General features: G+C 48.0%; 1 protein-coding gene across 1 annotated transcript in view; it reads left to right on the top strand.

Annotated features, from left to right (window-relative positions):
- ERG (ETS transcription factor ERG) overlaps positions 1–3,193 on the top strand; it is a 94,356-nt gene extending 91,163 nt beyond the window's left edge. Inside the window, exon 10 of the mRNA XM_054713548.1 lies at positions 1,263–3,193. Coding sequence (XP_054569523.1) covers positions 1,263–1,783 — 521 coding nt within the window. The 3' untranslated portion in view covers positions 1,784–3,193. The remainder of the gene's footprint in view (positions 1–1,262) is intronic.
- The last annotated feature ends 11,616 nt before the right edge of the window (positions 3,194–14,809 follow it).

Here is a 14,809-nt window from a genome sequence, read left to right as displayed (position 1 = left end):
TACATGCCCTTGACCGGAATCGAACCTGGAACCCTTCAGTCCGCAGGCCGACGCTCTATCCACTGAGCCAAACCGGTTATGGCTGTCTCTGAATTTAAGGAAACATAAAAGCTGCATCTCTGAAAGCTGGCTCCCAGGGGGTCAGGAGAATCCGGACGGGGCACCCCAGTCAAGCAAGACCCCCTCGACCTCGTTGGCGTCTGCCTCCCTCTCCCCCCCCCCCCCCGGGACCTGCAGCCACTCACTGTGGCACTTCTTCTTCCCTTGGAAACTCGTGAGCGCAGTTGGCACCGCAGCGCGGCGGGCGCACACGTGGCTTTCCGGGACGGCGCGTTGGCCTCCTGCTGGAAGGGGCGCTCTGGTCTGGAAGAGGGCCAGCGCTTCTCCAAACTTCCTCATTTCGAGTGGGCGCGTGCTGTTCTGGGAAAAGTTTTGACAGAATGGCTTTCCGAGTGCCAGCGCAATGTTATGTTAGAAATAATGGTGTTTACTTCCATTCTCTTATTTTTTTTCCATAAACTCTTTAGGATTCATTTCCTAAATCTGACTTTTATTATTTCACTTGACCTAGCCAATATAAATGGCATTAAGTCATCATTGCCATCCACATAACGGCACAGGCTGCCTCACCACATAGGAAACATGGGCCCTCCACCCCCCACCCCGGAAAACATCGCCTTGACCTGGCTGTTCTTCTAAGAAGTCAGGAATGGACGGGACCAGCCTGCCCTCCACCCGCCCCATAGGAATTCTCTGCGTTTTAGGAAGGACTTGGGTTTGTAACCAGACCGATAGTCACCAAGGGCCATCGTCCTAGGGCAGGTTCCCTGGATGCAGAGTTTGGGATAAGGATCCTTGTGCGTGTGACTAGCTAAGGGCATGTTCTGGGAGAGAGGGAGGGAGGGAGCAGGACAGGGCAGGGGAAGAGGACACTGGGGCCCTAGTGGACCCCTGCTTCAGTCTGATCGCAGGGAACCTCGGGAGCATGAACAGCATCCCAGACTGTGCCCCTCCCTGAGGCACGGGGGCCCATCTCCCGTAGCCTTGGTCTGTCCCTCTGGCCGCAGCTGCTGGGAACGGGCCAGGCAGCTCCTGTCCAGCCACGGGCAGTTATCATCAGAACAGGGGAGGCCCCGGCATCTGAGGGACGGGTGCTGGCCTGGGAAAGGGCCCCGGGTGCCCCGTAGCACCCCCTTGTCACTGAAGGAAGGCCGCCTCTCTGTGCACCCCGCCCTCACCGGTCTGTTTCCTGTCCCCTGTAGGGAGCGGGCAGATCCAGCTCTGGCAGTTCCTCCTGGAGCTCCTCTCCGACAGCTCCAACTCCAACTGCATCACCTGGGAGGGCACCAACGGGGAGTTCAAGATGACGGACCCCGACGAGGTGGCCCGGCGCTGGGGCGAGCGGAAGAGCAAGCCCAACATGAACTACGACAAGCTCAGCCGCGCCCTGCGCTACTACTACGACAAGAACATCATGACCAAGGTGCACGGGAAGCGCTACGCCTACAAGTTCGACTTCCACGGCATCGCCCAGGCCCTCCAGCCCCACCCGCCGGAGTCATCTCTCTACAAGTACCCCTCGGACCTCCCGTACATGGGCTCCTACCACGCCCACCCGCAGAAGATGAACTTTGTGGCGCCCCACCCCCCGGCCCTCCCCGTGACCTCGTCCAGTTTCTTCGCGGCCCCGAACCCGTACTGGAATTCCCCGACCGGAGGCATCTACCCTAACACGAGGCTGCCAGCCAGCCACATGCCTTCTCACCTGGGCACTTACTACTAGAGACCCGAGAGAGGCCTTTCCCAACAGCACGCGGGCGCCCGGACATTGCCACACACTCTATTGGAGACCAGGAATCAAAAAAAAAAAAAAAAAAAAAGTGCCTCAAGAGGAAGGAGAAAGCTGGGCGGGGGATGGGGAAGGAAGCCAGGGACGAGATCCAAAGACTCTTAGCGGGAGGGAATGACCAAAGTATTACTACAGGAATCAAGCGGATGCTAACCATGGGACGTATACGGACCTGGAGTCTCTGGGCCAACCTTGTAAAAGACATTGTAGGTAGAAGCATGAGGTCATAGGACACAGTGCCAAAGAAAAAGCGGTCTGGAGACGTGTGTACACTTCAGAGTCCAGGATCCTGCTCATGCAAACCGGGATAGAACCAAAGCAATCCAGAACACACAGTCTGGACCTACCGTACCGTTCCTAATGCCATTGGAAGGAAAACTACCTGTATTTAAAAACAGAAACATACCAAAAACAAAACAAAACCAGCAAAAAAAGAAAAAAGAAAAAAGAGAGAGACTGTGCAACAGACGTTGATACGGAACTCATCGGCGTCTGCTGTTCCGGGTGAAATCGGATTCATTCCATTTGACGGAGGGCGGTCAGCTCTCCCAAACTGTGAAGACGACCCAGAGTTTCCAACTCCTTTACAGTATTCCAGGGACCAGGAGCCGGACGCGGGACTGAGCACGTGTGTGGAGAGAGTGTGGATGCAGACGAGGGCTGGAGGATGTGCAGGCGGGTGGGAGGGGCCGAGCCGGAGGAGGCAGGACTGGGCAGGAGCTCAAGCAGGGCAGGCTGGACAGGGGACGGTGTTGGGACTGCGGAGAAGGCATCACGGGGACTCGCGGTTGAATGCGGTCAGTGCTACACCAAAGCCAGTGAGAGGGAGGACGCGGCGGAACGGAGCGAGGGGCAGTGGTGGGATTCAGACACGAAAACATGCATCTCTTTTTTTGTTTGTTTGTCCAAAGAAAAATTGTAACTGGAATTGTCTGATATTTAAAAGAGTCGTTCGGGACAGCATGGCTTCAGGGGGGCTCTGTTCCCCGGGGGTGGGGGGTCCGGCGAGAGACGCTCTGGGCCGCTGCGCTCCGACATCACCGGCTCTGGGCCAGGCGGGCTCCAGGGTTCCCTTCGAGTCGCGAACGCTGTGCGTTTGTCAGAATGAAGTATACAAGTCCATGCGGTTCCCCCCCCCCTTTTTATATAATAATTATATAACTTATGCATTTATACACTACGAGTTGATCTCGGCCAGCCAAAGATACATGACAAAAGAGACAATCAGTGATAGAATGTGGCCTTGAAATTTCACTCTGTATGCTTAATGTTTACAATACGAAGTTATTAGTTCTTAGAGTGCAGAATGTATGTAATAAAACAAGCTTGGCCTAGCACGGCGAGTCGGATTCACCCCGGCGTCTGCGTTCGCACTTTTTCGGTGACTGACGTTGCCTGAGAGAAACCTGAGTGGATGGTTGAGGGTCTTGTGTTATAACCTCATCACCTCCCCGGGATCGTGCGGGAGGGAGAGCCAAGCAGCTGGGATGTTTGGCGCCCAAACAGCGTGGGCTCTCCGCCCTTCTTGCCCACTCTCTCGTATTCCTAGTCCTAGAAGGACCGGAGGCTCCCCGCCGGGGCCTCCACATCCGTGCCCCGAGTGGAAACAGGCCGAGACGCTGAGGTGGTTGCTGAGACATCCCAGGTTAGCACGGGCACACATCACCCTGACTTCCCTCTGTGGTCGAAGGGTGAACAAGCTATTGCTCTCAGGGCAAACTATAACTTTTTTAAAATATATATTTTATTGACTTTTTACAGAGAGGAAGGGAGAGGGATAGAGAGTTAGAAACATTGATGAGAGAAACATCGATCAGCTGCCTCCTGCACACCCCCTACTGGGGATGTGCCCACAACCAAGGTACATGCCCTTGACCGGAATCGAACCTGGGACCCTTCAGTCCACAGGCCGACGCTCTATCGACTGAGCCAAACCGGTTAGGGCAGGGCAAGCTGTATTACTGTTGGTAAATAGAGCGTCAGAGACAGCTGCAATCAATCCCTCGCTTTAAAGAAACAGGACAGCTTCTCAATTTTCCACTCATTTTTTCTCTCCAAGGATCTCGCCAGGTAGCCTGTGGCCTGGATCTTCCCGCCACGGCATTGTCTGGGTGCCACGGTGTGGGCTGCACCGGCCCCGGGCCGGGCATAGCACCAGACATGGTGTATTTCTCTGACCTAAAGTCAGTTTCCTTTGACACCCTCGGCCAAGGGGAGGGCAGTTTGAGGCGGGACACGAAGCAACGTGAGAGGAAGCTAAACTGACCAGTTTCTCAGCCCAAGGGGGCCGCTGCACAGCTGGTTTGGGGCTTGCTTTGCGCCCCGCAATCCTTGCGCTGTGATTAGGTGAAGTTGCCAGGCCTCGGTGCTGTGGGTGTTTGGCAGTGGTCTTCAAAGTCCGTGGGGTTCGATTCCCACTGCCTTACTCGGATTCAAAGACGTTCCACCATCAATCATTTTCCAGCAGCCTGGGAAAGCCCCCCGAAGTGCTTCTATCTCTCGGGGGCGGGGGGGGAGAATAACTAAAAGCAGGCTGAGGGGGACCCAGGCTGCTCTGATGGGAAAGATCAGTCATTTTTTCTGGGGTGCCAAGGCAGGCACACCTACATTCTACACAGAAATGCAGATGCGCTCGGATAAGCACTCAGGCCCACTCCTTCCAGGCTGTATCATGAGCCAAATAATAGAACAAGACACGCTGGTCACGTTCAACCTCTCAGCTGTTTCCAGTTAGACCCCCGCCCCCCCCCCCCCCCCGCCCCCGATGATTATCGAGCTTTCTGACTCGCAGGGTGACTTTGGATCAGATGATAATGCTGAGTCCTCCCAAATAAATCATTCTTAAATTATGTCATAAAAGAACGTTGACCCTCTGCCCTCATCACAATCTGGTTTCCAAGCTCTCGCCAACTCGTGCTCCCAGCACCATGGACCCCCGCGCGGTCTCGCTCCTGCTGGCAGGAGATCGGTCCTCTCGCCTCGTCCCAGTCTCTGGGGCACTTCCGGGAACCTGCGTACCCCCGAGGCTCAGCCAGAACCTCACTCTGTCTCCAGGCGGATGCTCTGGCTGCATCTCCGAGGGGTTCAAGGCGAGGTCGTGGATGGGGACTGGTGCGCTTGGAGAACTTATTGTTGCCCCGTAGCACCTCTCCACACTGACATCTGGTTACGGGGCCCGGAGGGGTGCCTCGGGTGACAGGTGCAAGACGGACATCTGACCCTCGGAGCTGGGAAGGTGACGGCAAAGAGGGGAAACACAGATGTCCGTGGGACCCAAGAGGATCTTTAACTGTGGGAACAGAACAAGATAGTTCTTTAAAAACCTGACTTAACTAGTCTCTCATCACTCGCTTGGTTCTCGGATGACTAGTTAGAGGATAAAAAGCACTTTGGATTACTCAAGGTATACCAGGTTCTGTTCCTTCTCTTTATTTTAACCTTGTTTTAATTTTTAAAAATGCATTTTTATTGATTTCAGAGAGGAAGGGAGAGATAGAAACATCAATGATGAGAGACAATCATTGACTGGCTGCCTCCTGCACGCCCCCCACTGAGGGTGGAACCTGTAACCCGGACACGTGCCCTTGACCGGAATTGAACCTGGGACGCTTCAGTCCGAAGGCCGATGCTTTATCTATTGAGCCAAACCCGCTAGGGCTTAACCTTGTTGTAAAAAATCTTGTTAACATGTTTTCATGTCCAATGAGGAAAAGGTTGGATACAGAAATCAAGTATTGGAGATAATGAGGACCTCCTGATTTATCACAAGCAGTGGCTCTCAAAGCCTGGCCCCCGGGCCAGCAGCATCAGCCTGCCCTGGGGACTTGTGAGGCGTGCGTATTCTCAGACCCTGCCCCAGACCTCCTGAAACAAACTCAGCCCTCAGTTCCCAACCAGCCACTGGCTCCCACAAGCCTGGCAGGGGATTCTGATGCCGGATGAAGTTGGAGAACCGCTGCAATGGAAGAAAAGATGATCTGTGTCCGGGTATGGAACATTCAGTGTGAAATCTCAATCCCTTGAAGTTTTTTCTGTGGCCACACATGGCAGTTGACCATGAGGTTAAGCGAGTTACTCTGAAGTGTCATCCTGGGTTATGCTTCCTCTGAGCAACTCTCTTCCCGACTGTTAAACTGGTCCTGTGTGTATTAGTTACCTACTGCAGAGTAACAAATGAACCCACACTCCTCAGCATGAAATAGCACACATCTGGTTATCTCACAGTTTCTGTGGGTCAGGAGTCCAGACACAGCACAACTGGGTCCTCTGCCCGGGGCCTCACAGGCTGAAATGCAGGACTCAGCCAGGACTGTGATCTCATCTGAAGCTGAGATCCTTTTCCAAGTTCACTGGTTGTTGGCAGAAGTCAGTTCCTTGCGGTTGTAGGACTGACATCCCATTTCCTTACTGGCTGCCAGCCAGGGGCCACTCCCAACTCCTAGAGGCCACCTAGGGTCCTTGCCACGTGGCCTTCTCCATAGCAAGGCAGTTGCTCCTTCAAGGCCAGCAAGAGACTCTCACTTTGAATCTGACTTCTTTTAAGGCTTCTCCTGATTAAGCCAGGTCCACCCAGGATAATCTTTTTATTTTTTATAATTAACTTATCGTCAACGTTTAGGGCCTTAATTACATATGAAACATTACTTTTACCAGAGAATATACCCTGGGAATATTCTAGTCATGGGAATCAGACTCCCTTCTAGTCACAGGAGCTGCTCACATTTCAGAGGACTGGGCAGGGCATGTACACCAGGAAATGGAAATCTGAGGGGCCATGTCTGAATTCTGCTGACACATTATGGGTAAGTATATCTTCTAGCATTTTCTAAGTTCCGTATACCCGAAGCCCTGTGCTCCATGGCTCCCTCTCTCGCTGGGAACGTGGACCTCTGTGCAAATCAGATGGTCTGTCTCCAAAATGTAAGGGCTAATGCCAGCTTCTCAACAGTATTTAGTTTTCTTTTGATTTTGTTAAAAAGCCAGCCCAAGTTAGTTCTATAAGAGACAGAGCTATGCAGACTCTTCTAACTTACAATTTTTATTTTAAACAACTTTATAAAGCAAAATAGCTTCAATTAATTTTCTCATAAACATTTTTCACAAAATATTATTCTGGCGAAGCAAGACATAATATCACCTGATTGTGATTTGTGCCAGAACATGTTTAACTATGGACTTATACAGGAAGCATATTAAATGTAAGAACTTTATTTAAAAAATCAGTAAGAGTTAGTTTTTTTTTATGTTTCATGGACACATAATATGCTCCCTAAAGAACATGAGACAAAATAGTAGCTGAACTTAATTTCGAGAGGGCTTCATAAAACAGTTGAGATTTTTACAAGGTCATGACTGGCTGATTGGACATGGCCAGAGTATAGACTAACGATCAACACCGGTCTGGAAGGGGAGGCCAGTGAGAGCAAGCCCAGTGGAGAGACGAGGGGAGTGAGGGCACCCATCCTAGGGCCTGGAGGAATAGCTGAAGGACTGTCCGGAGTTCCCGCTGGAAGCAAGATTACATTTATGGTCCATCAGCCCAGGACCCAGCATGGTGCACGGCCATATGAAGCGACCAGGACATGTCTTCACCTGTGTGCGCAAATGAACATCAGAAAGGTAGCAGTAGGGATGCCCAATGGCCAAACTCCAGAAAGAGCTTTAAATTAGAGAAACACCGTGTGGAATGGCCAACCTTCACCCAGGCGTTCCTGCATGTGGGCGTGCTCATATGGACCATGTGACCACTCAGCAGCACATGATAGGTGGACTACTTGACTAGCTAGGTCTTTTTTTGGGTTCTATGCAAAATGATGAAATGTCATGTAAGCATACAGGGAAAGTTGGGGAGAGGGGTCTGAAATGATGGCTTGGAAGCTCACTCTTGATCAGAATCACTTAGTCCTCAGGGCGGGAGCACATTGGTGAGTTAAACATTATATAAGCACTAGAATCCCTCAAATTTGCTTGACCTGTGACTCTTGTCTCCAAAATGACTTGAGCCCACTCTGCTCGGAGGTTAAAATGCATCCTATCTGTTCCACTCTGCAGGCCCCGGTGAAGGGTGAGAGGCACTGGCTGATGGGGCTGCTGAACTTCCGCCCGGCACTTTCTTTTAGGAGGGAGACCCCTCCGGCACACTGTACCGCTCTTCCATAAAAGCACACGCCTTGGGGTTGTTGGTCACAGTCTGCTCAGCATTAGTCATGGCTCAGCTGCCCCAGGGAGCCTCAACCCAGCTCCAGACTAACCACTTCCACCTCCCAGCAGGCATCAGGCAGGCAGCCAAGGCTGGCTTTCCACTTATGAAGCTAAGGAAGAGATGGGGTTGGAGGTTGAATATATGAGAAAGAATTTGGGCTAGAAGGTATGCAGCAATTGGATAAAGTCTTTGATTAGAAGGCCAGGATATTCCAAGAAGCCGGAAGAAGGGGTGCAGGAAGTGACCACCTGCTTCAGAGAGGATGGCCACGAGGCAGAGAGCCTGCTGCACTTCAAGGTGGGATGATGCAATGGTCACTGGGCTTTAAACCAACGCTCTCTGGTTCATGCTCACAGGAAAGCTGCCTTATTTCATTGAAGAAGAAGACAATGGAGTTTCCAGATCATTCACTTAAAAGAGGCTGAGCACTTGTTAACATAATTTTATCCAAGTTCACGTGGCTGTTGAGCAGCAGGGACAGGATTTGAGTCAGAGGCTCTCTGACTCCAAAGCTTCTATGCCTACTCCCTGTGTTGTTCGAGTTCTTAGAGGAAGATGAACTAAGAGTAGGACTCATAGGGTGGGCCACCATCACAGGCCGGCAAACAAATTATTATTTATATGATGGCGGGAAGCTGGGCCAGGCAGGAAGAAACTGGTAGGAGGGGAAGACAGTTGGAGGGTAATGACGGGACTTCAGGGGTGTGGCTCCATGATGCTCCTGGAGAGCTGACTCCAGCCCTGGGGACTGCAGCCTCATGGAGGACTCCGCTGACACTGAAGCAAGAATCTTCAGGTTTGGGCCCAGCCAGTGTTGTTCAGTGGTTAAGGTCACGGTTAGATTCCCGGTCAGGGCACATGCCTGGGTTGCGGGCTCGATCCCCAGTGGGGGACGTGCAAGAGGCAGCCGATCAATGATTCTCTCTCATCATTGATGTTTCTATCTCTCATTTTCCCTTCCTCTCTGAAATCAACACAAACACACACACACACACACACACACACACTAGAATTTTCATGCACTCGGGGGAGGGGGAGTCCCTCAGCCCGGGGTGTGCCCTCTCACAGTTGAGACCCCTTAGGGGATGTCCACCTGCCAGCTTAAGCCACAGTTGGACATCCTTAGCACTGCCGAGGAGGTGGGAGAGGTTCCCACCACCACCACTGCGCTTGCAGCCATGAGCCTGGCTTGTGGCTGAGCGGAACACCCCCATGGGAGCACACTGACCCCCAGGGGCAGCTCCTGCGTTGAGCATCTTCCCCCTGGTGGTCAGTGTGTGTCATAGCGACGGGTCGTTCTCGGTCGTTCCGTTAGGGCCAATTTGCATATTACCCTTTTATTACATAGGATATGAATCTTCAGGTTTGGGCAGTGAGTGTGCCCTGGAGACCAGAGAGCAATCACTTTAGACCCAAGGATGCAGAGGAACCCACAGTGATGATGCGTTTAAAGTTCCCACCAACCCTCTGTGAAGTCCATTTCATTTTTATTTACAAATAACAATGTGATTTCTTGCACTAGATTTATGTGTCTTTATCAATATACTTATCTCCATTATTGATGATGCAATAGAAAAATGAAGAAGAGATGTACAAAGATGAACAAACTTGACCTAATGGAGTTAGAGCACCATCCCAGCAACTGAAGAATATAAATCCTTTTGAAATACACATGGCTCATTTACAGAAATCACCCCAAACACGGATGTAGGTTTATTAGGCAAATCTCAACACATTTAAAGGATTGAAAATAACGGTGTAGTCCTCCTCTGACCCAAAGGAATTATGCTAGATGCCAAATAAAAAAGTTAAGAAGAGAAACTGTACTCAAGGAACATGATAGCATTTAAAAAAAGAAATTATAATGAAAGCTGGAAAATATTTATGAGTTAATAGAATGAAAATGTATATCAAAATTTGTGGGATGTAGCTAAAGCAGTACATAGAATTTATAGTCTGAAATGTTTACATTGGAATGCAAAAGGGATAAAATTGGTGATGTACAAGAACAGCAAAACAAACAAATACAACGGAGAAAGTGAGATGTTGTACTAGTAAACATAGGGCAGAGATTAATGAATTGAAAAACAAGCTTCGATAGAATTAACATAAGTTGTTTGAAAAAATTAATAAAATTGACAAATCTTTGGTATAATTGGTTTAAAATGAGAAGATAAACAAGTAACATTAAGAATGAAAAGGGGATAATAGTATGTTTGCTAGAGACTTTTAAAAGATTAGAGGTTAATGCCAAGCAATTTATGTCAGTTCATTTGAAAATTAGATTAAGTTGACAAATTCATATAAAAAATAAACTGACCACATATGACTACTAGTTCAATTCCTTTAATGCCTTACAGACCTTAAAGAAATTGAATTAGTAGTCAGAAATCTTCCCACAAAGAAACCTATAAGCCCAATGACATCATCAGTGAAGTCAACCAAATATTCAAGGTACAAATAGTTCCAAAATTATCTAAAATATTGTGGGGAATATAAAAAGAAGAAACACTCTTCAGTACAATTTGTAACACTAAAACAATCGGGACTCAAAAATAGAAGCATCGAACAGACCATCAAACCTCAGAGGGAAGGCAGAGGAGGGTGGGTGGAGGGGTAAGAGATCAATCAAAGGACTTGTATGCATGCATATAAGCATAACCAATGGACACAGACAGTAGGGGGGCAAGGACATGTGCTGGGGGGTGGGAGCGGCTGGGGAGAGGTCAATGGGGGGGAAAGGAGACATATGTAATACTTTCAACAATAAAAAATTTAAAAAAATAATCTGGATACCAAAAAACAAAACAAACAAACAAAAAAACAGTGCAAAAAGGCCAATCACACTTAGGAATGTAAGGCAAAAATATTAAACAAATATTAACTAACAGAATTCACCCACATATAACAAAGAAATTACATTATGACCAAGTTGGGTTTATCAAAATAACACAAAGTTGGGTTAAATATGAGAATATGAATTAATGTAACTCCCACATGAGCACATTAGAGGGGGGAAATTATGGTCATCTGATAGACACAGAAAATTTATTTAATACTAGAGGCCCAGTGCATGAATTCGTGCACAGGTGGGGTCCAGCCAGGTGGAGTGGCCGAGGGCAGTTGGCTGGCCAGCCCTGCCCCCTGGTCGAACTCCCAGTCGAAAGTACAATTTGCATATTAGCCTTTTATTATATAGGATAATCAAGTATCAATATATTATTAACTATTATCAAACTAAGAACAGAATGTGACTTCTTTACCTGGATACAGCAAATGTCACATTTAAAGGTTTAAAATCAAAAGTTTTTCTTTGATGTCAAATGTAAGACAGATGCCTCCTATTACCATTTCTATCCAACATTATTTTGGAGGTTCTCACCAGAACACTAAGACAAGAAAAAAGAAATAAAACTTATAAGTATTGGGAAGAAAGAAAAAAATATTTTGTTATGTACAGAAAGTATGGCTGTGCAGATAGAAAGTCCAAATTAACCAGTAGGCAAATTTTTCAAATTCATGAGTTTTACCCACTGGAAGGTTGAGAACCACTGGTCTAGAATGTATTTCTACAGGGTGTCCCCCCAAAAATGTGTCCACACTGTAACAGCTGATAGCTCCATAAAAAGATAATACTTTAAATAAAAAGAAATACTTTCTGCTCATAGATTTGATGATCCAGTATTATAAAGATTTCTATTATTTGCAAAATGGCCTGGAAATTTACTGAAACTCCTATCAAAAACTCCCAACATTTTTTATTTTATTTTACAAGTTGATTCTAACATTTATACAGAAGGCAAGGTTAGCCAAGACACTTTTGTAGAAAACACAGCCTATGCTTTGTGTTTTCTGTCCTCCCAGATACTTAATCCTAATATATAAAAACCCTGGGTCCGACACATCCACAATGACTGGAGGCTCGACCAACCAGAAGTCAGTCCTACAGTCAGTGCTGGGTCGCCGTGGTGACCCAGCACTGACTGCTATGGCTACAGGCGTGGTGACCCAGCACTGACTGCTGAGGGAGCTGCAAATCAGGCCCAGAGAGAGGCCTGAAGAGAGAAGCAGGGTCTGATCCGTAGCCTCTGTGGCATCTGTTGATCAGCATTTGCCTCTCTCTTTCTTTCCGGGCCTGGCCAGCAGCCACGCCTTCATTTCTCTTCAGGCCTCCACTGGGCTGCTGATCAGCCCCGCCTTTCTGATCAGGCCCTGTTGATAGGCCCAGAGACGCTGACTGGCATAGAAACCGACCAATCAGAACCAAATCTGTGTCAACTGTGAGGAGCCAATGGCTGCCTAGGAGGTGGAGCTTTTGATGCTGACTGGCATAGAAACCAACCAATCAGAACCAAATTAGCTGGCAGAGGAGGGCAATTGGGGGTGAGATCAGACCAGCAGGGGAGGGCAGTTGGGGGCAAGATCAGGCTGGCAGGGGAGCAGTTAGGGGATGATCAGACTGGCAGGCAGATGCGGTTAGGGGTAATCAGGCAGGTAGGAGCCAGCAGTCCCGGATGGTGAGAGGGATGTCCCCTGAGGGGTCCCAGATTGGAAAGGGTGCAGGCTGAGCTGAGGGACACCGCCCCCCCAGTGCATGAATTCCATGCATTGGGCCTCTAGTCTATATTATAAAAAGGCCTGTGGCCCTAACGCCATAATGACCAAAGACCGGCATGGGTGGGCGGGGCCATGCAATTTCACAGGCTGGGCTTCTAGTCTTATTATAAAGTTATAGTATTTGAGAATCACAGTATGAGACAACTCAGAGAAAGACAAATATATCAGTGGAACAGAAGGGAAGTCCATAAACAAATCCAAAATAGATGAGTAACTGATATAATCAAAATGATACTTAATGTCAGTGTAGGAAGAATGGACTTTTTAATAAATGGAGCTAGAACAACTGGACATCCACATTGGGAAAGATACAAAGTCCTGCTACATAAAACCACACAGAAAAATCAGTTACACGTGGTCAAGGACTAAAGTTTAGAATGCAAAAGTGAGAAGATTTCAAACATACTACAGAAAAATACCTTGATGACCTCGAGGTGCAAAAGGATGTTTTAAAACATGACACAAAACCTATAAACTATAAAATAAATATTGACAAAATTGTCTGTTAACATTAAAAACTTATTTTCATTAAAAGATTTCTTTAGAGCAAGAGGACAAACTGCACCCTGAGAGAAGATATTTATAACCCATCAAACGAAAGCACTAGTGTTAGAATGTATAACTATTATAAATTAACTAGTGACCTGGTGCATGGATTCGTGCACATTGAAAGGAAATTAATTAGAAGGAGGCCAGCAGGGCAAGACTGGGCAAGATGGGCTGGACACACCCTGGAGCCAACCTCCCGCAGTCCCTCCCCAGCCGGCCACACCTGGGTTGGCACCGTGGCTAGAAGGGGGTCTGTAGAGTGAGCGGGGTCCCTACAGCAGGTGGGGTCCTTTGGCCTGGCCTGTGGGGATCAGGCTGAAAATGGCTCTTCGACATCCCCTGAGGGGTCCTGGATTGTGAGAGGGCGGTTCTCCTGAGAACCACCACTGCCAAGTCACCGCAGCTTGGCAGCTCCTGCATTGAGTGTCTGCCCCCTGGTGGTCATTGTGCATCATAGCTACTGGTCGGATGGTCGGGTGGTCAGGTGGTTGCTTAGCCTTTTATATATAGATAGATGGATAGATAGATAGATAGATAGATAGATAGATAGATAGATAGAGGATAGATAGATAGATGATAGATAAGAAAAAAACAGTAGAAACATTTGTTAAATAATTGAAAGCCTTACTTCTTAAGAGTGAACAGATGATGTACAGTAAATGTATGGGCAGTACTCAAGCTCCTGGTGATCAAGGACATATACATTAAAACCAAAATGATGTCTGTTTTGTAGGATGTAGGACCTACATCAGGGGGAGCTCTCAGGCTCTCCTGATGGAATGGAGACTGGTCTGATCTCTTTGGGAAACAGATTGGCATTCTTTGGCGCTCACTGGAGAACAGATAAACTGTATACTCAAAATTCTGTTAGGGAAATTCCAAAGGAAACGGAATCTCCCACAAGTCCACTCTGATACACGGACCACAATGTCCCTACAAGATGCTTATAATAATAAAAACTGGAAACAACCCAAGATTCCATCAACAGTAGATTAGATAAGCCAATTTTGGTATATCAGCAAAATGGAAATATATACAGCAACAAATGACCCTCCCACACTTAATATTGAGTCAAAGAAGCAAATAGGAAAGCATATACAATTTGGTTTCATTTATTTAGACTTCAAAAGCAGGCAAAGACAAGCAATATGTTGTGTGGAGATCACGCAGCGGTGGGTAAAAGAATATATGAAGTAAAGCAAGGGACTGATTATTTCAAAGTCAGGATAGGGACTTTCTCACCAGCTAGAAGAGAGAGGAGGTCAAGGAGGGTCAGTAGGTCTTTAAGGACCTGACAACATTCTATTTCCCATCATAGTGGTGATTTATTTACTTGCTGTGTGTTCATTTTAATCACTCTTCTGTACAGATGATGTACCTTCCAATGCAAATACGTTTTAAATAGTGGGATAAAAAGAGTAAGGACATACTGAGTCCCCGCTCCCCTCCCATCGGGGGTGCTGTGCTAAAGCAGTGGCTGGCGGTACTGTGACATGTGCAGCCCTGACTGCCCTTGGCAGAGGATGCTCCGCTTCCTCCTGGGACGTGACTGAGAGTTCACTTCCACCACCATGGGGTTCAGTATTCCCCCA

This window comes from Eptesicus fuscus, chromosome 3, assembly GCF_027574615.1.
Source record: "Eptesicus fuscus isolate TK198812 chromosome 3, DD_ASM_mEF_20220401, whole genome shotgun sequence".
Lineage (NCBI taxonomy): Eukaryota > Metazoa > Chordata > Mammalia > Chiroptera > Vespertilionidae > Eptesicus > Eptesicus fuscus.
This window is presented reverse-complemented; position numbering and strand designations above follow the sequence as displayed.